This window comes from Balaenoptera musculus, chromosome 3 (genome assembly GCF_009873245.2).
Source record: "Balaenoptera musculus isolate JJ_BM4_2016_0621 chromosome 3, mBalMus1.pri.v3, whole genome shotgun sequence".
Classification (NCBI taxonomy): Eukaryota; Metazoa; Chordata; class Mammalia; order Artiodactyla; family Balaenopteridae; genus Balaenoptera; species Balaenoptera musculus.
The window spans coordinates 108,377,501-108,404,936 of NC_045787.1; the positions used below are offsets into that span (position 1 = coordinate 108,377,501).

A 27,436-nucleotide genomic window follows, 5' to 3' on the forward strand; every position below is an offset into this window, starting at 1 on the left:
AAAGGGTGATAAAAGAATACTATGAACAACTTTATGCCTACACCTTTGATAACTTACATGAAATGGACCAGTTCCTTGAAAGGCACAATCTTCCAGACTGCACTCAAGAAAAAGACAACGTGGATAGCCCTATATCTATTAAAGATATTGAATCAACAATGAATAACCTTCCAAAACAGAAAGCACCAGGCCCAGATGAGTTCAATGGTGAATTCCACCAAACATTTAAGGAATGAATTACACCAATTCTCTACAATCTTTTATCAGAGGACAGAAGCAGAGGGGACACTTCCTAACTTATTCTCCAAGGCCAGCATAATCCTAATACTAACACTAAAAAAAGACATTACAAGTAAGAAAACTATAGACCAATATCTCTCATGAACATAGATGTAAAATCCTCAGCAAAATATTAACAAATCAAATGCAACAATGTATGAAAAAGAATTATACACCAAGATCAAGTGGGATTTAACCCAGGTATGCAAGGCTGGCTCATCATTTAAAAATCAATTAATGCAATCTATCACATTAACAGGCTAAGGAAGAAAAACCACATGATCATATCAATAGATGCAGAAAAAGCATTGACAAAATACAATACTCATTTATGATTAAAAACTCTCAGAAAACTAGGAATAGAGGGGAACTTCAACTTGCTAAAGAACATCTATTAAAAAACACCTACAGCTAACATCATATTTAATGGTGAAAAATTTGAAACTTTCCCACTAAGATCAGGTATAAGGCAAGGATGTCCCCTCTCACCACTGTTTTTCAACATTGTACTGGAAGTCTTTGCTAATTCAAGAAGGCAAGAAAGGAAATAAAGATATACACAGTGTAAAGAAGGCATAAAGCTGTTGTTATTTGTAGATGACATGATTGTCTATGCAGAAAATCCAAAAGAGTCAACAACAACAAAAAAAACTCCTGGAGCTAGTAAGCAATTATAGCAAGGATGCAGGATACAAGGTTAATATACAAAAGTCAATTGCTTTCCTATATACCAACAACGGACAATTGGAATTTGAAATTAAAAACACATTACCATTTATATTAGCACCCCCCAAAATGAATTATTTAGGTATAAATCTAACAAAATATGCATAAGATCTATATGAGAAAAACGATAAAACTCTGATTAAAGACATCAAAAAAGGATGAAATAAATGGAGATATATTTCATGGTCATAGATAAGACAACTCAATATTGTCAAAATGGCAGTTCATCCCAACTTAATCTATAGATTCAGTGCAATCCCAATAAAAATCTCACCAAGTAATTTTGTGGATATTGAAAAACTGATTCTAAAGTTTATATGGAAAGGCAAAAGACCCAGATTAGAGAACACAATATTGAAGGAGAAGAACAAAGTCAGAGGACAGACACTATCCAACTTTAAGACTTATTATAAAGCTAAAGTAATCAAGAGAGTGTGATATTGGCAAAAAAGTGGACAAATAGATCAATGGAACAGAAGAGAGAACCCAGAAATAGACCCTCATATATACTCCACTGATCTTCGACAAAGGAGCAAAGGAAATACAATGAAGCAAAATACTCTATTCAACAAATGGTGCTGGAACAATGGACATCCACATACAAAAAAAATGAATTTATACACAGACCTTACAACCTTCACCAAAATTAACTCAAAATGGATCACAGGTCTAAACGTAAAATGCAAAACTATGAAACTCCTAAAAGTTAACATAGGAGAAAACCTAGATGAACTTGGGTATGGTGATGCTTTTTTAGATATGACATCAAAGACATGATCCATGAAAGAAATAATTGATAAGCCAGATTTACTTAAAATTTAAAACTTCTGCTTTGCAAAAGGGAGTATCAAGAGAATTAGAAGAAAAGCCACAAATTGGGAGAAAATATTTGTAAAAGGTACATCTGATAAAGGACTGCTATTCAAAATATACAAAGAGGGACTTCCCTGATGGTCCAGTGGTTAAGAATCCACCTTCCAATGCAGGGGACTAATGATCCCTGGTTGGAGAACTAAGATCCCACATGCCACGGGGCAACTAAGCCTGCATGCTCTAGAGCCCATGCGCTGCAACTACTGAGCCTGTGCGCTCTGGAGCCCGTGCCAAACAACTGGAGAGCCCGTGTGCTGCAACTACTGAGCCCGTGTGCTCTAGAGCCTACGCACCACAACTAGAGAGAAGCCCACATGCCGCAACGAAGAGCTCACATGCCTCAACTAAGACCAGACACAGCCAAATAAATAAATAAATAAATAAATAAAAAACAAACCAAAACAAAAATCCCCCAAATATACAAAGAGCTGTTAACTCAACAATAAGAAAACAAACAACACAATTAAAAAATGGGCCAAACAGCTTAACAGACACCTCCCCAAAGAAGATATACAGCTGGCAAGTAAGCATAGGAAAGGATGCTCCATATCATATTTTCACATCAGGGATATGCAAATTAAAACAACAATGAGATGCCACTACACACCTACTAGAATGGCCAAACCCCAAAACACTGAAAACAGTAAATGTTGGTGAAGATGTGGAGTAAGATGAACTCTCATTCTTTGCTGGTGGGCCTGCAAAATGGTATAGCCATTTTGTAGGATAGTTTGGTGGTTTCTTACAAAACTAAACATACTCTTACCACTTGATCTAGCGATTTCACTCCGTGGTATTTATCCAAATCAGTTGAAAACTTATGTCTACACAAAAATCTGCACATGGATATTTACAGCAGCTTTTATTCATAATTACTAAAACCTGGAAGCAACCAAGATGTCTTTCTGTAGGTGAGTAGATAAACATCCAGACAATGGAATATCATTCAGTGCTAAAAAGAAATGAGCTATTAAGTCTTGAAAAGACATGGAGGAACCTAAAATGCACATTACTAAGTGAAAGGAGCCAAGCTGAAAAAGCTACATACTGTATGTTTCCAACTATATGACATTTTGGAAAAGGCAAAACTATGGAGATAATTAAATTAAAAGATCAATGATTGTCAGGGGTAGGTGAGGGGAGATGAATAGGTAGAGCATAGAGGATACTTAGGGCAGTGAAAATACTCTATACAATATTATAAGTATAGGCATACCTTGTTTTATTGCTCTCTGCTTTATTGCACTTTGCACATACTGTATTTTTTTTACAAATTGAAGTTTTGTGGCAACCCTGTGTTCAGCAAGTCTACTGGTGCCATTTTTCCAACAGCATTTGCTCACTTCATGTTTCTGTGTCACATTTTCGTAATTCACACATATTTCAAATGTTTTCATTATTATATTTGTTATGGTCATTAGCGATCAGTGAACTTTGATGTTACTATTATAATTGTTTTGGCATTTTTTAGCAATAAAGTATTTTTTAATTAAGATTTTTTTTTGATTTAATGCTACTACACACTTAAACAACTACAGTATAGTATAAATATAATTTTATATGCATATAATTTTATATGCAAGTTTTTTGAAACCAAAATACTTGTGTAACTCACTTTATTATGATATTCACTTTATTGCTGTGGTCTGGAACTGAACCTGCAATATCTCTGAGGTATGCCTGTAATATCATTATACTTTTGCCCAAACCCACAGAATGTACAACACCAAGATTGAAGTCTAATTTAAACTATGGATTTGGGTGATTATGATATGTCAATGTAGGCTTATTCTTGGTAAAAAAATGTACCATTCTGGTGAATTATGTTGATAATGGTTATGGCTATGCATGTGTGGGAGTAGTGAGTATATGAGAGATCACTGAACCTTCCTCTCAATTTTGCTATAAAACTAAGACTTCTCTACAAATTTTTTTTAAAGTAAAAAGATGCAAAAATATACACCATGCTAACAACAGTCAAAAGAAAGCTGGAGTAGCTATATTAATATCAGACAAAGGAGATTTCTATGCAAAGAATATTACCAGGGATAAATAAGGTCTTTCATGATAAAGGGGTGAATTAATCAAGAAGACAAAACAATCCTAAACACTGTAAATGTTTATACACCTAGTAACAGAGCTTCAAAATATGTGAAACAAAAAAGAATAGGACTAAAAGGAGAAAGAGAGAAATCTACCATTATAGTACGAGATTTCAATACCTCTTAATAATCAATAGACCAAGTAGGCAAAAAATTAGCAAGGATATAGTCAACTTGAACATCATTACCAATCAATCTGACATGATTGACATTTATAGACCACTTTACCCAACAAAAGCAGAATACCCATTATGCTAAAGTACACACAGAACATTCACCAAAATAAACCATATTGGTTATAAAACATGTCTCAACAAATTTAAAAGGATTCTAGGCATAAAAAGTATGGTCTCAGACCACAATGGAATGAAATTAGAAATCTGTAACAGAAATATCTCTGGAAATTTTTCAGATATTTGGGTAATAGCACACTTCTAAACAGCCCATGGATCAAAGAATAAATAAGTAGGGAAAGTGGAAAGTATTTGAAGTGCATGAAAATGAAAACGCAGCATGTCAAAACTTGTGGGTTGCTGCTAAAGCAGTAGTTGAAGGAAATCTGTAGCATTAAAACCTATATTAGAAAAGAAGAAAGGTCTCATATCAATGACCTCAGCTTCCATCTTAAGAAAGTAAAAAAAGAAGAGCTAATTAAACCCAAAGTAAGCAGACTAAAGAAAATATTAGAGCAGAAACCAGATTGTTCAGGGAAAAAGAAAAAGAGAGAAGACACAAATTATCAATATCAGGAATGAGAAAGATTACATTACTACAGATGCCAATATATTAAAGAATAATAAGAAAATATTATAAATATTTGATAATAAATGAATAAGTTTACAGAAAATGGACAAATTCCTTGAAATACACAAACTACCAAAGTTCACTCAAGAAGAAAGAGATAAGTTGAATAGCCCTAAAGAGGTTGTAACTATAGTTTATTTCCTTCCAATAAAGAAAATTCCAGGCCTAGATGGCTTAAATAGTGAATTCCACCCAACATTTAAGGCAATCTTTTCCAGAAAATCGAAGAGGAAGGAATACTTCCCGACTTGTTCTATGAGGTTATCATTACTCTGATACCAAAACCAGACATACACATCAAAAGAAAATAAAAGTACAGACCCTCATGAACAATGATGCAAAAATTTAAGAAAATCAAATCCAAAAATATATAAAAAGAAAAATACACCACAACCAAGTAGGGTTTATCCTAGGAGGCAGAGTTGATTTAACATAACATCAATCAATATATTATATTCAATTATATTATATTCAATTCACAATCATCATCAATTCACCATATTAACAAACTGAAAAAGAAAAACCCTATGATCACCTTAAAAGACACAAGAAGTACCTTTGGCAAAAATCCAACATCCATTCCGGATAAACTCTCTCAAGCATATTAGGAATAGAAGGAAACTTCCTCAACCTAAGAAAAACCTACAGATAATATCATACTTAATAGTGAACTACTGCAAGGGTGTCTGCTCTCCCTACTGCTCTCTCTCAACATTGTACAGGAGGATGGAGCCAATGCAATTATGCAAGGAAAAAAAGGCATCCATATTGGAAAGGAAGAAGTAAAACTGTTTTTTATTCACAGATGACATAATCGCTTATGGTCTAATGGAACCTTTAGGGGAAGAAACTACTAGAGCTAATAATTAAGACTAGCAAGTTTACAGTACCTTTGTTATGAACTGAGTGTTTGTGTCCCTACAAAATTCATATGTTGAAGTCATAACCCTCAACGAGACTGTATTTGGAGATAGGGTCTATGAAAGGGTGATATGAGTTCATAAGGGTGAGGCCCAAATCTGAGAGGTCTGGTGCCCTCATAAGAAAAGGAAGAAACACCAAAGCCCTCTCTTTCTTTGTGCAAAGAGAGAAAAGACCATGTGAAGTCATAGCAAGATGGTGGCCATCTACAAGCGAGGAAAAGAGCCCTATCAGGAACTGAATAGGCCAGCACTTTGGTCTTGGACTTCCTGGCCTCCAGAACTGGGAAAAAATAAACTTCTGTTGTTTAATACCCCCCAGTCTATGGTATTTTGTTATGGCAGCCCAAGAAGACTAATATAATAATCAAATTTAAAAAATGTGTATTTCTATATGCTAGCAATGAATAGGGAGAAATTGAAATTAATAGCATCAAAAATATGAAATATTGAAATCAGGTGAGAAATAATAACATCAGGTGGGAATAATGACCTGTACAATAAAAATTACAAAATATTTCAGAGAGATGTTGAAGAACACCTAAAAAATGGACAGATACACCTTTTTCTTAAGATGGGAAACTCAATCTTGTTATGATGTCAATTACCCGCAAATTAATCTACAGATTCAATGCAATCTTAATCAAAATCCTGTCAGGGTTTTGTTTTGGGTTTTTTTTTGTAGAAATTGACAAGCTGATCCTAAAATTCATATAGAAATGCAAAGGACCTAGAATAGCCAAAACAACTGAAAAAGAATAACAAAGTTAGAGGGGTAACACTGTCTGATTTCAAGAATTACTATAGTGCCACATTATTCAATACTGCATGGTATTGGCATAAAGGTAGACAAGTAGATGAATGGAACAATATAGAGAATCCAGACACAAACCCATACATATATAGGGATAACTGTTTTTCAGCAAAGATGCAAAGGCAATACAGTGAAGAAAGGATAGCATTTCCACAAATGGTGCTAGAATAACTGAATGTCAATATGCAAAAAAATGAACTTGAATCCATACCTTACCTCATATAATAAAATTAATTCATAGGCCTAAGTGTAAAACTTTAAACTATAAAACTTCTAGAAGAAAACATAGATGGGACTTCCCTGGTGGTGCAGTGGTTAAGAATCTGCCTGCCAATGCAGGGGACATGGGTTCGATCCCTGGTCTGGGAAGATCCCACATGCTGCAGAGCACCTGGGCCTGTGCACCACAACTACTGAGCCTGCGCTCTAGAGCCCACAAGCCACAACTACTGAAGCCCGCGCGCCTAGAGCCCGTACTCCACAACAAGAGAAGCCACCACAGTGAGAAGCCCGTGCACTGCAACGAAGAGTAGCTCCCACTCGCCGCAACTAGAGAAAGCCTGCGTGTAGCAATGAAGACCCAACGCAGCCAAAAATAAATAAATAAATAAATAAATTTATTTTTAAAAAAAGAAAACATAGACTATCTTTGTGACCTTGGGTTAGGCAAAGATTTCTTAGATATGACAACAAAGGCACACCCTATTAAAAAACTGACAAGTTGGACTTCGTTGAAGTTAAAAATTTATGTTCTTCAAATGACACTGTTTCACAAGCAACTACATGTTTCAAACACTGCTAGTGGAAATGTAAGATATGGTATAACCACTTTGGAAAACAGCTTGGCAATTTCCACTCTTAGATATCTACCCAAGAGGAAAGAAAATATACATCCATCCCATAAAAGAAAGTATATTCTGATACTTGTTAAAACAATAAGGAAGACTTTATTCAAAACTATTGTAATAGGGGTACTGCAACAGCAGAGAGAGGTTGGGTCCAACTCCAAATACAGCAAAGACAGCTGGGGATTTATAGCCAATGAAGGGAGTGAAGGCATCAGAGGATGGAAAACTGCTATGAGGAGACATCAAGGGTAGAGGGATTCCTGCTAAACTGATCTGTGATACTATGATTTATGATAGGAAATATATATTTGATCTTTGCCCCCATTTCTGGCATAGAGCTCCTAAAACCCTTGGAATTTTCTAAGTGATGAGAGCAATGAGGTATCTTTTGTTACATTAATAAAGTGACTTTTGAACTGCACTTAAGGATGAGGGACTTCCCTGGTGGCGCAGTGGTTAAGAATCCGCCTGCCAATGCAGGGGACACGGGTTCCAGCCCTGTCTGGGAAGATCCCACGTGCTGTTGAGCAACTAAGCCTGTGTGCCACAACTACTGAGCCTGCGCTCTAAAGCCTGTGAGCCACAACTACTGAGCCCACGTGCCACAACTACTGAAGCCCGCGCACCTAGAGCCCATGCTCTGCAACGAGAAGCCACCACAATGAGAAGCCCATGCACCGCAACGAAGAGTAGCCCCCGCTCACCACAACTAGAGAAAGCCCGCGTGCAGCAACAAAGACCCAACGCAGCCAAAAAATAAATAAATAAGTTAATTAATTTAAAAAGAAAAAAAAGGATGGGGCTGGTTGCCAGGGAAACCAGCTATGTGATTACAGGGTTGGAAATTTCAGGCCCACATCATAACCTCTCCTCATAAGGGAAGAGAGAGGAGCTAGAGGTTGAATGAATCACCAATGACCATTGATTTAATCAACCATGCCTGTGCAATGAAGCCTCCATAAAACTCCAAAAGTACAGGGTTCAAACAGCTTCTGGGTTGGTGAGATTTGGGGAGAATGGCACTCCAAGAAAAAGCATGGAAGCTCTGCACCCTTTCCTCATACCTTGCCCTATGCATGTCTTCTATCTGGCTGTTCCTGAATTATATCCTTTTATAATAAACCAGTAATTTAGTAAGTAAAATGTTTTTCTGAGTTCTGTGAGCTGCTCTAGAAAATTAATCAAACCCAAGGAGAGGGTTGTGAGAACATCTGATTTATAGCCAGTAAGTCAGAAGTAAATGTAACAATCTGGACTTGTGACTGGAGTCTGAAGTCCAAGAACGGGGTCACAGGAACCTCCAATTTGTAGCCAGTCTGTCAGAAACACAGGTAATAACCTGGGCTTGCAATTGGTGTCTGAAGTGGAAGGTGTTCCTGTGGGACGGAGTCCTTTACCTGCGGAATCTGATGCTATCTCTGGGTAGATAGTGTCAGAATTGGGTTGAAATCTATGATACCCAGCTGGTGCCTGGAGCATCGCTTGTTGGAGGTGTGGGAAAACCTTCCCCATCGCACACTCGTTGAAATTGGGTCCAGGAACCGAATTAGACTTAATAGGCCAGGCTGCTAAAGGCAGCCAGGGTGATCAGGTATCAGGGGTGGGGGACTCTCTCTAAACTGACGTAGCAGAATTCTTGCTAAAACTGTATTCAAGGATGGACGTGGAAGCCCAAGGTCAAGGCCAAGTTGAGAAGAGGGCTCAGAGTAGCTTAACTCAAGTTTGATCAAGGAGAGATTCTTTGTCAATACAAATACTTGTACACAAATGTTCCCAGCAGTTAAACAATCTGAATGTCCATAAATAGGTGAATGGTTAAATAAATTATGGTATACCATGCAATGGAATACTACTTAGCAATAAAAAGGAACAAACTATTGATACACCCAACAACATGGCTGAATCTCAAAATAATTATGCTGAGTAAAAGAAGCCAGACCAAAAAACTCTCTCTCTCTCTCTCTCTCCCTCTCTCCCTCTCTCCCTTTCTCCCTCTCTCCCTCTCTCCCCCTCTCCCTCTCCCCCCTCCCCCCCTCCTCGTGACTCCAAAATCCAATCTATAATGACAGTAACTAGATCAGTAGTTGCTTAGGGAGCAGAGGGTGGGGCAGAAAGAAAGAAATTATAAAATGGTAGGAGGAAATTTTGGTGATGGATATTTTCACTATCTTGATTGTGGTGGTTGTTTCAAAGGTGCTTACATACGTGAAAACTTTTAAATTGCACACTTTAAATATGTGCAGTTTATTGCATGTCATTTATATTATACCTCAATAAAGAATGTTTTTTTAAAAAGCAATAGTTCTCAGTTTCAACTGGGATCTCAACAATGGGCTATAATCTTGGTTTCCCTAATTCTTTCATTCCCCCAAACTCCTATTTCAAACTATTTTTACTATCCTTAAGCCTCTTACCCTATATTCTTTCTTTCTCTTACTCTCTTTCTCTGGAGATTATCCCTCAAGTTGCCTCTAGTCTCAGCCTTTTACAATCTGTTCTCCACCCCTGGAGCCAAAATAAACTTTATACAAGAACATTTGATATCTCCTGTTTACAATCCCTTACCAGCCCCCCCTCAAGAAAAAATCCAAATTCCTTAACATAGATTATAAGATGCTCTTTGATACTGGCCCCTGTTGATCTCTACAATCTCATCTCCAGCTTTCTCCTCACCACCTGCATCCCAACCTTCACTCCAGGGTCACAGTGAAAAGGTCTAGCTGCAATGAACCACTACCCATCCCTATGTTCTGCCTTTTAATTTCTTTTTCTCTCTGCCTCTTTCTTGTCTTATTCTTTATCTCTCTCTTGTCTGCCCTCTCTCCCTTTCTTTCTGTCTCTTTCTCTCTCTTCTGTTCTTCTCTCTTTTTCTGGTCATCCTCTTTCTTTACTCCCACCCCACCCCCCATGGCCCTTAGAGTTATGAGTTTTATTAGTGGATCACAGTACTTCCATATATTCATTCTAACACAACTAGGTTGATGTCTACAATTTATATGCACAGACAAAAACTGAGTTTTGGATTCAAGTAGGATAATACTATTTCCTCTAGTTGTTTAATATCCCTAGGTCCTGATGATGCAAAGTGTTTTGGCTGTGGCAGCCTAATATCCTTTATTTGGAATTATATCTGATAGCTGACTCCACATGTAGATGATGTTAGCCTCAACTGAGTTACAGATCTCTTAAAGTATCTCATATACAAAGTATCCAATATAACAGTAATTATTTCTTTTAGTAAATGAAGGAAAATTTGAAAATACTACCTCATTTGAAGAATTTTCTTGCAAAGTTGACACAGGAACAATTTCATTTGAATTAACATAATTGCTGACATTTGGAAACAGTTCTTCAAAAGATGTTTTTTGCACTGAGGACAAATCAATCTATAAAAGAATATATTACTCTTTTGTAGAAGCTCAATGTTGCAAAAACAATATTTTTAATTAAAGGAAAGTAGAACTACTCTCTCAATAGAATGATTTTCTTGTGAACTTGACATATGAATAATTTTATCTGAATTAATATAATTGCTGATATTTACAAATACTTCTTCAAAAGATGCATGTTTAACTGGGAACAAGTGAATCTATAAAGAAGAACACAAGGCTCTTTAGCTTTAAAATTATTTTTTAAATAGGAATTTTCATTTGCTAAAGTACAATTTAATTTATATATATTAAGTGCCTACTAAATGAAATTCACCTACCCAGCAACTACACCTCATGGAATAATTTCTCCTGCTCTTCCCTTAACTGTCAGCCTTCCCCAGTGTTCTACCCTTGCCTTCTTTTTGCCTACCAATTGTACACTAGAGATTTTTAAATCTCTATCTCTTTCCTGAGCACCATAACCATATCATTATCAGGTTACTTAAATCACCACATATTTCTACATCAAATTCAAAATATTTAAAACCAAAGTCATGATCCATACTCTTTAGTTCGGGATTCCAAGAAGCTTTGCCATGCTGACTATCCAGATCAGACTAGATCTGGCCTGAACCTAGGCTACAACACATGTATGTGTGCCCAAAATGAATTATCAACTGTGCTGGGTAGGGAGTGGGGGGCGTCTACCCTTGCCTAGTTCCTCTTCCTTGTAGGAGGACAGAACGACTTCAGGCCTATCAATGTGTATCTTGAAACAGTGTTAGGAAGGTCACATTAAAGTGAGGCCCTAGAAAATGAAAATCTCCAGAAGTCCTTGAGTCAACTGGCCTCCTTTCAGTGTAGTCAGCCAAGGAATGACAGCTTGGAATTGAGGGGAATCTATATGCCTCATTTGGTGTAGAAGAACCAAAGGGCAATTAGTCTCAGACTCATTTGGTAACAAAATGTAGACCTTAAAATGTTAAGCCATTAAGTGTTCTCAAAAGTATTTTTATTTATTAAAAGACACTGGTATTTACCTACAGAATGGGAGAAAATATTTGAAAATCATTTATCTGATAAGGGTCTAGTATCTAGAACATATAAAGAACACTTACAACTCAACAATAAAAAGACAAATAACCTAACTTTTAAATGAGCAAAGGATCTGAGTAGACATTTCTCCAAAGAAGATATACAAAGGGCCAATAAGCTCCATTACAAAATCACAATGAGATACAACTTCACACCCCAAAAGATGGATGATAGTAAGTGTTGGTAAGAATATAGACAAATCAGAACACTCATACACTGCTGCTGGGAATGTAAAACTATTCAACCACTTTGGAAAACAGTCTATCAATTCCTCTAATGATCAACCATAGAGTTACCATATAACCCTTCAATTTTACTTCTAGGTATATACTCAAGAGAAATGAAAACATATATCCACACAAAAGCTTGTACCTGAATGTTTATGGCAGCTTTATTCATAATAGTCCAAAGGCAGAAATAACCCAAATGGCCATGAACACAATAGAATATTGTTTGGCCATGAAAAGGAAAGAAGTATTGATACCTTGAAAACATTATGCTAAGTAAAAGAAGTTAGTCACAAAAGACTACATATTATATGATTTTATTCATATAAAATGTCCAGAAAATCTACTGAGATGGAAAGTGGATTAGTGGTTGCTTGGGGCCAGATAGTGGGATGGAGGAATAAGGGGATAATAGTAATGGTTAAAGGGTACAGGGTTTGTTTCTGAGGTGATAAAAATGTTCTAAAATTGACTGGGGTGATAATGGCACATATTTGTGAATATACTAAAAAATGCTGAAATTTATACTCTAAATAGGTGAACTGTACCTCAATAAAGCTGTTTTTAAAAGTCCACCACAAAAAAAGTATTAAAAATACAGGTACCATGTAACTGATTAATTCTTCTTCCACTTATAGGAAAACATATATCCATACAAAGACTTGTACACGAACACTCATAGCACTATTATTCATCCAAATGCCCATAAACTGATGAATTAGAAAATAAAATGTGGTATATCCTTATAATGGGATATTATTCAGCCATAAATAAGGAACAAGGTACTGATAAATGCTGTAACATGGATGAATCTTGAAAATATTATAAGTGAAAGCAGTTAGACACAAAAGGCCACGTACTGTATGATACAATTTATATGAAATGGCCATTTATTAATAAGCAAACCTAAAGACACAGAAAGTAGATTAGTAATTTCCAGGAGCTGAAGCGTGAGATGGGGGGAATGGTAAGTGACTGCTAAGGGGGTGATAAAAAATGTTCCTAAATGTTCCTAAATTAGGGGGTAATGGCTGCACAACCTTCTGAGTATACTAAAAGTCACTGAATTCACACTTTAGTAAGGTGAATTTTATAAAATGTGAATTATAGCTTAATTTTAAAAAGATGTTGGTATTTACAAAATAGTCAATAGATTAGTTTTGTAGGGGAAAAAACTCATTTTTAAACACATTTCTCATATATACATTTTAACCCAAAATATAAAACAAAAATGAATAAAAAGTGGAAGTCATTTTCTAGAAAAAGTATTAATCTTTAGAACACCGGAAAGATTATGAGCAGAGTGTTCACAGACACCTTTTTCCCATCTTGAAAAAGTGATCTTTGGTTAACTCTCCAGCTCTGTTCCACTAGGATAAAGGTAAGAATGTCAACTGTATTACTAGGTAACATTGCTTAGGGTAAAAATGGTATCTGATTGAGAAATTGCATCTGGACTGGTAGGAACTATACGTGCACTATAAGTAAATAAATACTAGAAAAGGCAACATATTTTGGTCTTCCCTGACTCTTGTAATTAGGCATATCCCTTGTGGGGACCCTGGAAGCTACACCTATGTGTTATTACAAAAGATACTGGATCTCATCTCCTTATATCTGAGCTGTCCCCAGACTGCTACGTAAGCTACTACATGGACTTCTGTGAGGGCTGCTCCTGCTAAAGAGGAACATCTGATCCTGCTCTGCTTGCAAGCTGTATACCTGCTGTTTAGTTGAACCTAAGAAGAACCCTGGCTGAGTAAGAGCTAAATTATAGATTCTTAGAAGAAAACACAGGGAGAAACCTTCATGACACTGCATTTAATAATGAATTCTTGGATATGACACAAAAGCAAAGGCAACAAAAACAACAACGAAAGATAAACTGGACTATATAAAAATTTAAAATTTTTCTGCATCAAAGGACACTATCAACAGAATGAAAAGGTAACCTGCAAAATGGGAGAAAATATTTGCAAACCATATATCTGATAAGGGGTTAATATCTAGGATACATAAAGAACTCCTACAATTGAACAACAAAAAATTAAACAACCTGATTTTTTAAATGAGCAAAGAACTTGAAAAGACATTTCTCAAAAGAAGATATAAAAATGGCCAATAAGCATATGAAAAGATGCTCAACATCACAAGCCATTAGAGAAATACAAATCAAAACCACAAGGAGAGAGAGGAGCTTCAAGAAGGCAGAGGAGTAAGACGTGGAGATCACCTTCCTCCCCACAAATACATCAGAAATACATCTACATGTGGAACAACTCCTACAGAACACCTACTGAACGCTGGCAGAAGAACTCAGACCTCCCAAAAGGCAAGAAACTCCCCACGTACCTGGTTTGAGCCGTGTGTATGACAGGCTCTTGGTGCTCCAGCCAGGTGTCAGGGCTGTGCCTCTGAGGTGGGAGAGCCAAGTTCAGGACACTGGTCCACAAGAGACCTCCCAGCTCCACGTAATATCAAACGGTGAAAATCTCCCAGAGATCTCCATCTCAACGGCAAGACCCAGCTCCACTCAACGACCAGCAAGCTACAGTGCTGGACACCCTATGTCAAACAACTAACAAGACAGGAACACAACCCCACCCATTAGCAGAGAGGCTGCCTCAAATCATAATAAGGCCACAGACACCCCAAAACACACCACTAGACGTGTACCTGCCCACCAGAAAGACAAGATCCAGCCTCATCCACCAGAACACAGGCACTAGTCCCCTCAACCAGGAAGCTTACACAACCCACTGAACCAACCTTGGCCACTGGGGGCAGACACCAAAAACAACGGGAACTACGAGCCTGCAGCCTGCGAAAACGAGACCCCAAACACAGTAAGTTAAGCAAAATGAGAAGACAGAGAAACACACAGCAGATGAAGGAGCAAGGTAAAAACCCACCAGACCTAACAAATGAAGAGGAAATAGGCAGTCTACCTGAAAAAGAATTCAGAATAATGAAAGTAAAGATGATCCAAAATCTTGGAAATAGAATGGAGAAAATACAAGAAACGTTTAACAAGGACCTAGAAGAACTAAAGAGCAAACAAACAGTGATGAACAGCACAATAAATGAAATTAAAAATTCTCTAGAAGGGATCAATAGCAGAATAACTGAGGCAGAAGAACAGATAAGTGACCTGGAAGATAAAATAGTGGAAATAACTACTGCAGAGCAGAATAAAGAAAAAAGAATGAAAAGAATTGAGGACAGTCTCAGAGACCTCTGGGACAACATTAAACGCACCAGCATTCGAATTATAGGGGTCCCAGAAGAAGAAGAGAAAAAGAAAGGGACTGAGAAAATATGTGAAGAGATTATAGTTGAAAACTTCCCTGATATGGGAAAGGAAATAGTTAATCAAGTCCAGGAAGCACAGAGAGTCCCATACAGGATAAATCCAAGGAAAAACATGCCAAGACACATATTAATCAAGCTATCAAAAATTAAATACAAAGAAAAAATATTAAAAGCAGCAAGAGAAAAACAACAAATAATGCACAAGGGAATCCCCATAAGGTTAACAGCTGATCTTTCAGCAGAAACTCTGCAAGCCAGAAGGGAGTGGCAGGACATATTTAAAGTGATGAAGGGGAAAAACCTACAACATAGATTACTCTACCCAGCAAGTATCTCATTTAGATTTGATGGAGAAACCAAAACCTTTACAGACAAGCAAAAGCTAAGAGAATTCAGCACCACCAAACCAGCTTTACAACAAATGTTAAAGGAACTTCTCTAGGCAGGAAACACAAGGGAAGAAAGACACCTACAATAACAAACCCAAAACAACGTAGAAAATGGTAATAGGAACATACATATCAATAACTACCTTAAATGTAAATGGATTAAAGGCTCCAATCAAAAGTCATAGACTGGCTGAATGGATACAGAAACAAAACCCATATATATGCTGTCTACAACAGACCCACTTCAGACCTAGGGACACATACAGAGTGAAAGTGAGGGGAGGGAAAAAGATATTCCATGCAAATGGAAATCAAAAGAAAGCTGGAGTAGCAATTCTCATATCAGACAAAATAGACTTTAAAATCAAGACTATTACAAGAGACAAAGAAGGACACTACATAACAATCACGGGATCAATCCAAGAAGAAGATATAACAATTGTAAATACTTATACACCCAACATAGGAGCACCTCAATACATAAGGCAAATACTAACAGCCATAAAAGGGGAAATCGACAGTAACACAATCATAGTAGGGGACTTTAACACCCCACTTTCACCAATGGATAGATCATCCAAAACGAAAGCAAATAAGGAAACACAAGCTTTAAATGATACATTAAACAAGACGGACTTAATTGATATTTATAGGACATTCCATCCAAAATCAACAGAATACACTTTCTTCTCAAGTGCTCATGGAACCTTCTCCAGGATAGATCATATCTTGGGTCACAAATCAAGCCTTGGTAAACTTAAGAAAATTGAAATTGTATCAAGTATCTTTTCTGACTACAACGCTATAAGACTAGATATCAATTACAGGAAAAAATCTGTAAAAAATACAAACACATGGAAGCTAAACAATACACTACTTAATAACCAAGAGATCACTGAAGAAATCAAAGAGGAAATCAAAAACTACCTAGAAACAAATGACAATGAAAACATGATGATGCAAAACCTATGCGATGCCGCAAAAGCAGTTCTAAGAGGGAAGTTTATAGCAATACAATCCTACCTTAAGAAACAAGAAACATCGTAAATAAACAACCTAACCTTACACCTAAAGCAATAAGAGAAAGAAGAACAAAAAAACCCCAAAGTTAGCAGAAGGAAAGAAATCATAAAGATCAGATCAGAAATAAATGAAAAAGAAATGAAGGAAACAATAGCAAAGATCAATAAAACTAAAAGCTGGTTCTTTCAGAAGATAAACAAAATTGATAAACCATTAGCCAGACTCATCAAGAAAAAAAGGGAGAAGACGCAAATCAATAGAATTAGAAATGAAAAAGAAGTAACAACTGACACTGCAGAAATACAAAGGATCATGAGAGATTACTACAAGCAACTATATGCCAATAAAATGGAAAACCTGGAAGAAAGGGACAAATTCTTAGAAATGCACAACCTTCCGAGACTGAACCAGGAAGAAATAGGAAATATGAACAGACCAATCACAAACACTGAAAGTGAAACCGTGATTAAAAATCTTCCAACAAAAAAGAGCTCAGGACCAGATGGCTTCACAGGTGAATTCTATCAAACATTTAGAGAAGAGCTAACATCTGTCCTTCTGAAACTCTTCCAAAATATAGCAGAGGGAGGAACACTCCCCAACTCATTCTATGAGGCCACTATCACCCTGATACCAAAACCAGACAAAGATGTCACAAAGAAAGAAAACTACAGGCCAATATCACTGATGAACATAGATGCAAAAATCCCCAACAAAATACTAGCAAACAGAATCCAACAGCACATTAAAAGGATCATACAACATGATCAAGTGTGTTTATCCCAGGAATGCAAGGATTCTTCAATATATGCAAATCAATCAATGTGATACAACATATTAACAAATTGAAGGAGAAAAACCATATAATCATCTCAATAGATGCAGAAAAAGCTTTCGACAAACTTCAATACCCATTTATGATAAAAACCCTCCAGAAAGTAGGCATAGAGGGAACTTACCTCAACATAATAAAGGCCATATATGACAAACCCACAGCCAACATCGTCCTCAATGGTGAAAAACTGAAACCATTTCCACTAAGATCAGGAACAAGACAGGGTTGCCCACTCTCACCATTACTATTCAACATAGTTTTGGACGTTTTAGCCATAGCAATCAGAGAAGAAAAAGAAATAAAAGGAATCCAAATTGGAAAAGAAGAAGTAAAGCTGTCACTGTTTGCAGATGACATGATACTATACATAGAGAATCCTAAAGATGCTACCAGAAAACTACTAGAGCTAATCAATGAATTTCATAAAGTAGCAGGATACAAAATTAATGCACAGAAATCTCTTGCATTCCTATACACCCATGATGAAAAATCTGAAAGTGAAATTAAGAAAACACTCCCATTAACCATTGCAACAAAAAGAATAAAATATCTAGGAATAAACCTACCTAAGGAGACAAAAGACCTGCATGCAGAAAATTATAAGACACTGATGAAAGAAATTAAAGATGATACAAACAGACGGAGAGATATACCATGTTCTTGGATTGGAAGAATCAACATTGTGAAAATGACTATACTACCCAAAGCAATCTACAGATTCAGTGCAATCCCTATCAAATTACCACTGGCATTTTTCACAGAACTAGAACAAAAAATTGCACAATTTGTATGGAAACACAAAAGACTCCGAATAGCCAAAGCAATCTTGAGAAAGAAAAACAGGAGCTGGAGGAATCAGGCTCCCTGACTTCAGACTATACTACAAAGCTACAGTAATCAAGACAGTATGGTACTGGCACAAAAACAGAAATATAGATCAATGGAACAGGATGGAAAGCCCAGAGATAAACCCACGCACCTATGGTCATCTTATCTTCGATAAAGGAGGCAAGAATATACAGTGGAGAAAAGATAGCCTCTTCAATAAGTGGTGCTGGGAAAACTGGACAGCTACATGTAAAAGAATGAAATTAGAACACTCCCTAACACCACACACAAAAATAAACTCAAGATGGATTAAAGACCTAAATGTAAGGCCAGACACGATCAAACTCTTAGAGGAAAACATAGGCAGAACACTCTATGACATACATCACAGGAAGATCCTTTTTGACCCACCTCCTAGAGAAATGGAAATAAAAACAAAAAATAAACAAATGGGACCTAATGAAACTTAAAAGCTTTTGCACAGAAAAGGAAACCATAAAGAAGACGAAAAGACAACCCTCAGAATGGGAGAAAATATTTGCAAATGAAGCAACTGACAAAGGATTAATCTCTAAAATTTACAAGCAGCTCATGCAGCTCAGTATCAAAAAAACATCAACCCAATCCAAAAATGGGCAGAAGACCTAAATAGACATTTCTCCAAAGAAGATATACAGATTGCCAACAAACACATGAAAGAATGCTCAACATCATTAATCATTAGAGAAATGCAAATCAAAACTACAATGAGATATCATCTCACACCGGTCAGAATGCCCATCACAAAAAATCTACAAACAATAAATGCTGGAAAGGGTGTGGAGAAAAGGGAACCCTGTTGCACTGTCGGTGGGAATGTAAATTGATACAGCCACTATGGAGGACAGTAGGGAGGTTCCTTAAAAAACTAAAAATAGCACTACCATACAACCCAGCAATCCCACTACTGGGCATATACCCTGAGAAAACCATAATTCAAAAAGAGTCACGTACCACAATGGTCATTGCAGTTCTATTCACAATAGCCAGGACACGGAAGCAATCTAAGTGTCCATCAACAGATGAATGGATAAAGAAGATGTGGCACATATATATAATGGAATATTACTCAGCCATAAAAAGAAACGAAATTGAGTTATTTGGAGTGAGGTGGATGGACCTAGAGTCTGCCATACAGAGTGAAGTAAGTCAGAAAGAGAAAAACAAATACCGTATGCTAACACATATATATGGAATCTAAAAAAAAAAAAAAAACTTGTCATGAAGAACCTAGGGGCAAGACGGGAATAAAGATGCAGACCTACTAGAGAATGGACTTGAGCATATGGGGAGGGGGAAGCGTAAGCTGGCACAAAGTGAGAGAGTGGCATGGACATATATACACTACCAAATGTAAAACCTATAGCTAGTGGGAAGCAGCTGCATAGCACAGGGAGATCAGCTCGGTGCTTTGTGACCACCTAGAGGGGTGGGATTGGGAGGGTGGGAGGGAGGGAGATTCAAGAGGGAAGAGATATGGAGATGTGTGTATATGTATGGCTGATTCACTTTGTTGTAGAGCAGAGGCTAGCACACCATTGTAAAGCAATTATACTCCAATAAAGATGTTTAAAAAAAAACACAAGGAGATACCATCTCACATCTATTAGTTTTTAAAAAACACAGAAAATAACAAGTGTTAGCAAGGATGTAGAGAAATTGGAACCTTTGTAAATTGTGGTGGGAATGTAAAATAGTGAAACTGACATGGAAAACAGTATGGTGGCTCCTCAAAAAGGTAAAAAGAGAATTACTATAGAATCTAGCAATTCCACTTCAAGTAATATACCCAAAAGAATTGAAAGCAGGGTCACAAAGAGATATTTTTACACCCATGTTCATAGCAGCATTATTCACAATAGCCAAAAGATGGAAGCAACTAAATGCCCATAGACAGAAGAATGGATAAACAAAATGTGGTATATTCATACAATGTAATATTATTTAGCCTTTAAAAAGGAAGTAAATTCTGACACATGCTACAACATGGATAATCCTTGAAGACATCATGCTAAGTGAAATAAGTCAGTCACAAAAAAGACAAATACTGTATGATTCCATTTATATGAAGTACCTAGAACAGTCAGATTCATAGAGACAGAAAGTAGAATGGTGGTAACAAGGGACTGGGGGAGGAAGGAATGGGGAGTTATTGTTTAATGGGTATGAAATTTCAGTTTTGCAAGATGAAAAATTTCTCAGTATGGTTGGTGGTGATGGTTGCACAACAATGTGAATGTACTTGAACTGTATATTTAAAAATGGTTAAAATGGTAAATTTTATGTTATATATATTTTGCCACAATAAAAAAAATTTTTTAAAAAAGAAAGAAATCTTTCTTTCATGTATAGCAGTATATAGAATACTTCCAGTGAAAGTATGTTTATGCAACAGAAATTACAGTCATTATTGTCTATGTGCGATATTCCCCTGGTCTAAGAGAAATAGAATAATGGGAAGAACAGGGAGCCAGAAAATAGATACTACAAGTGCCAAATGCTAATAACACTTACCATTAAACCAGCTGTTTGTGAAGACGGAGTACTTGTTAACAGGCCTCTGCTTTTCTTATCAGAAGTACTGGAAGTTGTGTTCTATCAGTATTTTGTGAAACAGGGAATTGAATAGCAGAAAGAAATAAAATACCTTAATACAGTACAAACAAAATTTTAATAGTATACTAGATCATATGTCATAGTAATAAAATTTTAATATGCTAATTAAATTTTAAAACACTAGACAGGAAACTAAAGAATTTTTTGTCTTGAGCTAGGTCAAACAACTTACAAAAGAACTCTTTGTGGTAAAAATGATATATCTCTGAATAGGTGTCATTATATGCTGCCAAGCCTGGAACCCAAACTCATAAAACCTGAACATCACAGGGAAGTTGTGTTAGGTTTCTTTTTTCTTTCTTTCGTCTTTTCTTTCTTGAACTCTTTCTTTCTGGCTTAAAATCTCTTAAACTAGTTGTTCAAGACATAATCTGGAATATTTATTAGGAAGATTTTATCAAAAAAATTATAGGTATATTTACCTAGTACACTAAGTATGTTAGTTCTCTAATTTATTACCTATATAATCTTTTAATTTATTCATCTGAACAATAGGGATTATTCTACTCTAGGAATTGCCATGCAAAGGTTACAAATAATACATGCTGTTCCACTGCAGGGAGTGCAGTGAGCTGATAGTGCCCAGCTGCAACACCTTTAGAATCTGCTTCAGCTTTTAGGTTGAGGCCATCATCTTCTTGGGCGAGCCTCAGCCAACATCTAAGCATAGCAGCCCAACATAATATTCCTGTAATGGACAATCCTTGCTCCAGACCTCTCCACTGGGAGAGCCTTTGTCAGATCTGCATTGAAGATTGAGGCTATTCCAGCCCAATCTTCCTTCTTCCCTGCTTTCCTTTCTCAGGTATTACCCCCTCCAATATGCCACTTGAACTCTTAATTCTGCCGGAATAATCTCTTCCCAGTGGTCTCAAGTGACACAATTGTCAACAGTCAATCCATTTAAAAAACAACTGCCTGTATAAAGCTGTAAGTATATAGATTCTCTGCATTTTTTCCTAGGTTTGTTAAGACATTAATGCATACCTAAATTTTCCTAATAAGTACATATTCTTTTTATAGTCTTTTCAAGAATTAGTCAATAAAAGGCCAGTGCTTACCAACGCAGGTTTGAGGGGCTGAGGCAGCAGAACTTTAGCAACTGATCTACCTGCACTGCTCTCTACAAAAGACCACTGGTGAGATGATGAAACCTTGATATTTAGGTGATGAGAGCTTAATGTTGTTTGAAAATTTGTATCTCTAGGTTCAGGATCTTTTTCAGGCTGAAACAAATTCAGAATCATAAAACACATTTCACAATGCTATAAAAACATTTGTATCATCTCTCAGATGTCCTATTTTTATTGTTTTATATTTATGTGTGTTATAATTGTTATAATTAAAATGGGATATATATTTCTATCTATAATTCCCTCAACTTGAAAGAAAGTTTTAAACTTAAAGATAAAAGTTTTTTTTTAAAAAGTAAGGATTTTAATATATTTAAGGAAAAAAAATCTGTTGAAAGACAAAATAGTCTGAATTTTACTCAGCTCAAAAAATTGTCCTACCACATTTAAGGTAACATCTCCCAAACAGTATTCTGTGAAAAGAATAATGATAATAAGATCTATTTATTTGTCACTATTTAAAACTAAATTTTAGAGAAAACATTAAATATATTTATATAAATATCTTTATTATGCAATAATCTTCATTTAAGAAACAAAAAGTCCTTTCTAAGACATCAGGAAGCTGCAACTACAAGAAAGTGTATTGCTTTACCAACTAGTCCCTGCACTGAAAACTGTTCAGTGACTGCTTGTCCTAAGTTATGTGACTTGTCTTATGCTTTCAAGATGTGTTTATAATAATATTCAGGGACTTCCCTGGTGGTTAAGAATCCACCTGCCAATGCAGGGGACATGGGTTCGAGCCTTGGTCCAGGAAGATCCCACATGCCGTGGAGCAGCTAAGCCCGTGCGCTACAACTACTGAGCCTGTGCTCTAGAGCCCACGAGCCACAACTACTGAGTCCGTGTGCCACAACTACTGAAGCCCACGTGCCCAGAGCCCATGCTACGCAACAAAGACAAGCCACCACAATGAGAAGCCTGCGCACTGCAACGAAGAGTAGCCCCTGCTCACTGCAACTAGAGAAAGCCCGTGCGCAGCAACGAAGCCCCCACACAGCCAAAAATAAATAAATAAATTAATTAAAATAAATAAATAAAGTATAATAATATTCAAAGTTTAAATATATGCAACATAACTGAGGAGAATGCAATTTGAGAATGACAAGATTTTGAGTTGAGGGTAAGGGGATAAAGAGGATGATAAAGAAAGGGGAGGGGAGGGAAGTAGAAGAGGTATAAGGTATTGATATAGTCCAAGCAAAGAAAGAACAAAGGTATGGAGCAAAGAGTGAGGTACTTACTGTCATCTATTAACTCCTTTCTTTCACTGAAGATTTCACACCTTGCATACAGCCTTTTCTCTCACTCCTGTCATCATTCTCAGCAATTTCATCATCCAAGGGGATAACCCAGCCAACCAACTGGTCTCTAAGTTGCTTGATCTCTGCATTTCCAATAACCTTTTCCCCTCATGGCATTTCATTCACTCTATGATCAAACTTAGCCCTTGCCATCAATAGAAACTACAGAATCAATCAATTCAAATAGCTTCCTATATTTGTCCAACCCCCGCACAATTATCTTCAGGAAATAAACTTCCCTGTCATTGAAATCTCCAATTTACTGATCCTACAATGTTATCTGCTCCATGATCTTTCTCCTGTCTTATTCCTTCCTTATCTACCACCAACCATCATTATAACTACTTTCTTATCGCTTTCTCCTCCTATCACAGATGCCTGACAAATCCCCAGCCTGATGAACCCTAACATCAATATCCACTGTACCGCCAGTGCAATTAAGTGTTGGAGAAAATTATACAATGTGGCATACCAACAGCACCACAAACTCAAAAGGAGTAGCCACAGATTGGCACCTCTTCTACACTTCTCTAGTTTCTCATGACTATTTCAAAATCACCCAATTTTCCTTAAACCTCTAGCCTCCTTCCTTCTACCATCTGCAACTGACATCTTTGGCTCACCCTTCCCTGCAACAATAAAAGACATCAAACAGCATCCAACTACTCACTCGAGACTCATAATTTTGGGGGCCCAGTGCAAAATAAAATTGTGGGGCCCCAATGTTTAAAAGCTATTTAAAATGTCAAGATGGTGAAAACAGAGCATTAAATGAAGCATGGGGTCCTTCTAAGCACAATACCCGCCCTGCTTCCACTATATCTACAAGTATACCACAATAGAAATCTCCCTCCTCTTTTAAATGCCAGTTCCTCCACTGGTATTCTGGATCTCATCCTTCCTCATCTTTTCAAGGACTTCTCTCCTCCATATAATAGTATAGGGAAGCTGTTTGTTTTTTTTTTTTAATAGCTTTATTGAGATATAACTCACCATAAAATTCACCCATTTAAAGGGTAAAATTCAATGGTTTTTAATACATTCACAGGGTGTGCAATCATCACCACAGCCTATTTTAGAACATTTTTGTCCCCACTAAAAGAAACCCCATAACCACTAGCAGTCAATCTCCATTCCATCCCCATCAGCCCTAAGTAACTACTAATCTATGGCTGTCTTTATATATTTGCCTATCCTGGACACTTCCTATAAATGGAGTCATATAATATGCGGCCTTTTGTGACTGGCTTATTTCACAGTGCACAGTTTTTTCAAGGTTCATCCAAGTTGTAGCATGTATCAGTGCTTCATTGGTTTTTATTGCCAAATAATATTCTATTGTATGGATATACCACATTTTATTTACCCATTCATCAGGAGATGGACACTGGTGTTGTTTCCACTTTTTGCCTGTTGTGAATAAATGCTGTCAAGAACATTCATGTTTAAGTTTTCGTAAGGATGTATGCTTTTATTTCTCCTGGGTATAAACCTAAGAGTAGAATTGCTGAGTCCTATGGTAACTCCACGTTTAAAATTTTGAAGAACTGCCAAATTATTTTACAAATCAGCTGTACTATTTTACATTCACACCACAATGTTTGAAGGTTCTCATTTCTCCACATCATCACCAACATTTATTATTGTCTGTCTTGCTTTTTTTTTTGGCCATACTGTGCAGCTTGCAGAATTGTAGCTCTCCGACCAGGGAATGAACCCGGGCCACAGCAGTGAAAGTGCCGAGTCCTGACCACTGGACCACCATGGAATTCCCTTATCTGTCTTTTTGATTATAGTCATCCTAGTGGATATGAAGTCATACCTCATTGTGGTTTTGATTTGCATTTCCCTAATGACTAAGGATATTGAGCATCTTTTCATGTACTTATTGGCCATCTGTATATCTTCTTCAAAATAATATAAGGAAGTTCTCATAGACCAGCATCCCAGAAATGGTAAAGCTATAGTCAGGAAGAGAAACTTAGGAACACAGCTTTTGAGAAGGGGCAGAACATGCAAGAGCATAAGAAATGGCATTTAATGTAACATGTGACACACAAATTATAAGATGCTTGATTTGTATAGAAAGGTGTGCGTGTGTGTGTGTGTGTGTGTGTGTGTGTGTGAGAGAGAGAGAGAGAGAGAGAGAGATGATGGAGTATGAAACTGAGACAGCATGCATGGAAACAGGAAAGGGAAATGTAACCAGGAGGAAGCAAAGAAGCATGGAAAAGAAAACATAGAATTATGTGGAAGATTCTTCATTGCTTTAGGTTAAAAAAGTGAAATTCAGGTCAACTTCAACTAGATCTCTAGGTCACAGGGAGCTCCAGTTGCCTACTGAGTTACATTCAGCTATTCCTTCTTCTTTCCTTCTATTATTCCCATTAGCCCTCAGAAATGACCCCACATATCCCATCTTTAAAACAAAACAGAATAAATTTCCTCTGACCCTGCCTCTCCCTCTAGTTACTGTTCTTTTCCCCTATTTCCCATCAGAGTTAATCTCTATAGATAATCGTTACTTCCTTACTTTATTTTTTTCTTTTTTTCCCACCTTTATTGAGGAATAATTGACAAATATAATAATATATATATTTAAAGCATACAAGTGATAATTTGATATACATATACATTGTGGAATGATTACCAAGATCAAGATAATTAACATATCCATCACCTCACATAGTTAACATTTGTGGAGTGTGCATTGTGAGAAAGCTTAAAATATATTTTCAGCAACTTTTAAAATATACAATACCATATTATTAACTATTGTCACCATGCTAATATCAGACCCTCAGAACTTATTTTTCTTATAACTGAAAGTTTGTACTGTTTAACCTACATCTCACCATTTCCTCATCCCCCAGACCCTGGCAACCACTGTTCTATTCTCTGTAATGAAATTGGCTTTTTTTCCCCACATATAAGCAATACCATACAGTATTTATCTTTCTCTGGTTTATTTCACTTAGCATAATGCCCTACAGGTTCATACAGATTGTCGCAAATGGCAAGATTTCCTTCTTTTTATGGCTGAATAATATGCCATTTTCTACATCTATATCACATTTTCTTTATCCATTCATCCAATGAAGGACATTTAGGTTGTTTCCATATCTTCGTTATTGTGAATAATGCTGCAATGAACATGGGAGTGCAGATAACTCCTCGAGATACTTATTTCACTTCCTTTGGATACATACCTGGGAGTGAGATTGCTGGATTACATGGTAGTTCTATTTTTAATTTTTTGAGGAACTGTTATATGGTTGTCCATAATGGTTGTACCAATTTACATTCCCGCCAACAGTGTATAAGTGTTCCCTTTTCTCCACATCGTTGTCAACATTTGTTAGCTTTGGCTTTTTGATAACAGCCATCCTAACAGGTTCAAGGTGATATCTCATTGTGGTTTTGATTTGTATTTCCCTTATGATTAGTGATATTGAGCACATTTTCATGTACCTATCGACCACCTGTATATGCTCTTTGGGAAAATGTCTATTCAGGTACTTTGTCCATTTAAAAATTGAATTTTTTGCTTTTTGCTGTTGAGTTATATAGGTTCTTTATATATTTTGGATATTAACCCCTTAGAAGATATGTGATTTACAAATATTTTCACTCGTTCTGTCGGTTACCTTTCAAATTTACTGACTGTTCCTTTTCTGTGCAGAAGTTCTTTAGTTTGATGTAGTCCCACTTGTTTATTTTAGCTTTTGTTGTGTGTTCCTTTGGTGTCTTATCAAAGAAATCATTGCCAAGACCCATGTCAAGCTTTTTCCCTATGTTTTCTTCTTGGAGTTTTAGGGTTTCAGGTCTTATATGTAAGTCTTGAATCCATTTCGAGTTAATTTTTGTGACTAATGTAAGATGGGGTTCCAGTTTC

The 27,436-nt window shown here is 36.6% G+C and overlaps 1 protein-coding gene across 1 annotated transcript in view; it reads right to left on the reverse strand.

Annotated features, from left to right (window-relative positions):
* Positions 1-27,436, reverse strand: part of MEIKIN (meiotic kinetochore factor) — a 130,207-nt gene that overhangs the window by 45,508 nt on the left and 57,263 nt on the right. The window contains exons 10-11 of the mRNA XM_036847283.1: positions 21,000-21,080; positions 10,633-10,752 (exon numbers count right to left, since the gene is read on the reverse strand). Of these exons, the coding sequence (XP_036703178.1) occupies positions 10,633-10,752; positions 21,000-21,080 (201 nt within the window). The remainder of the gene's footprint in view (positions 1-10,632; positions 10,753-20,999; positions 21,081-27,436) is intronic.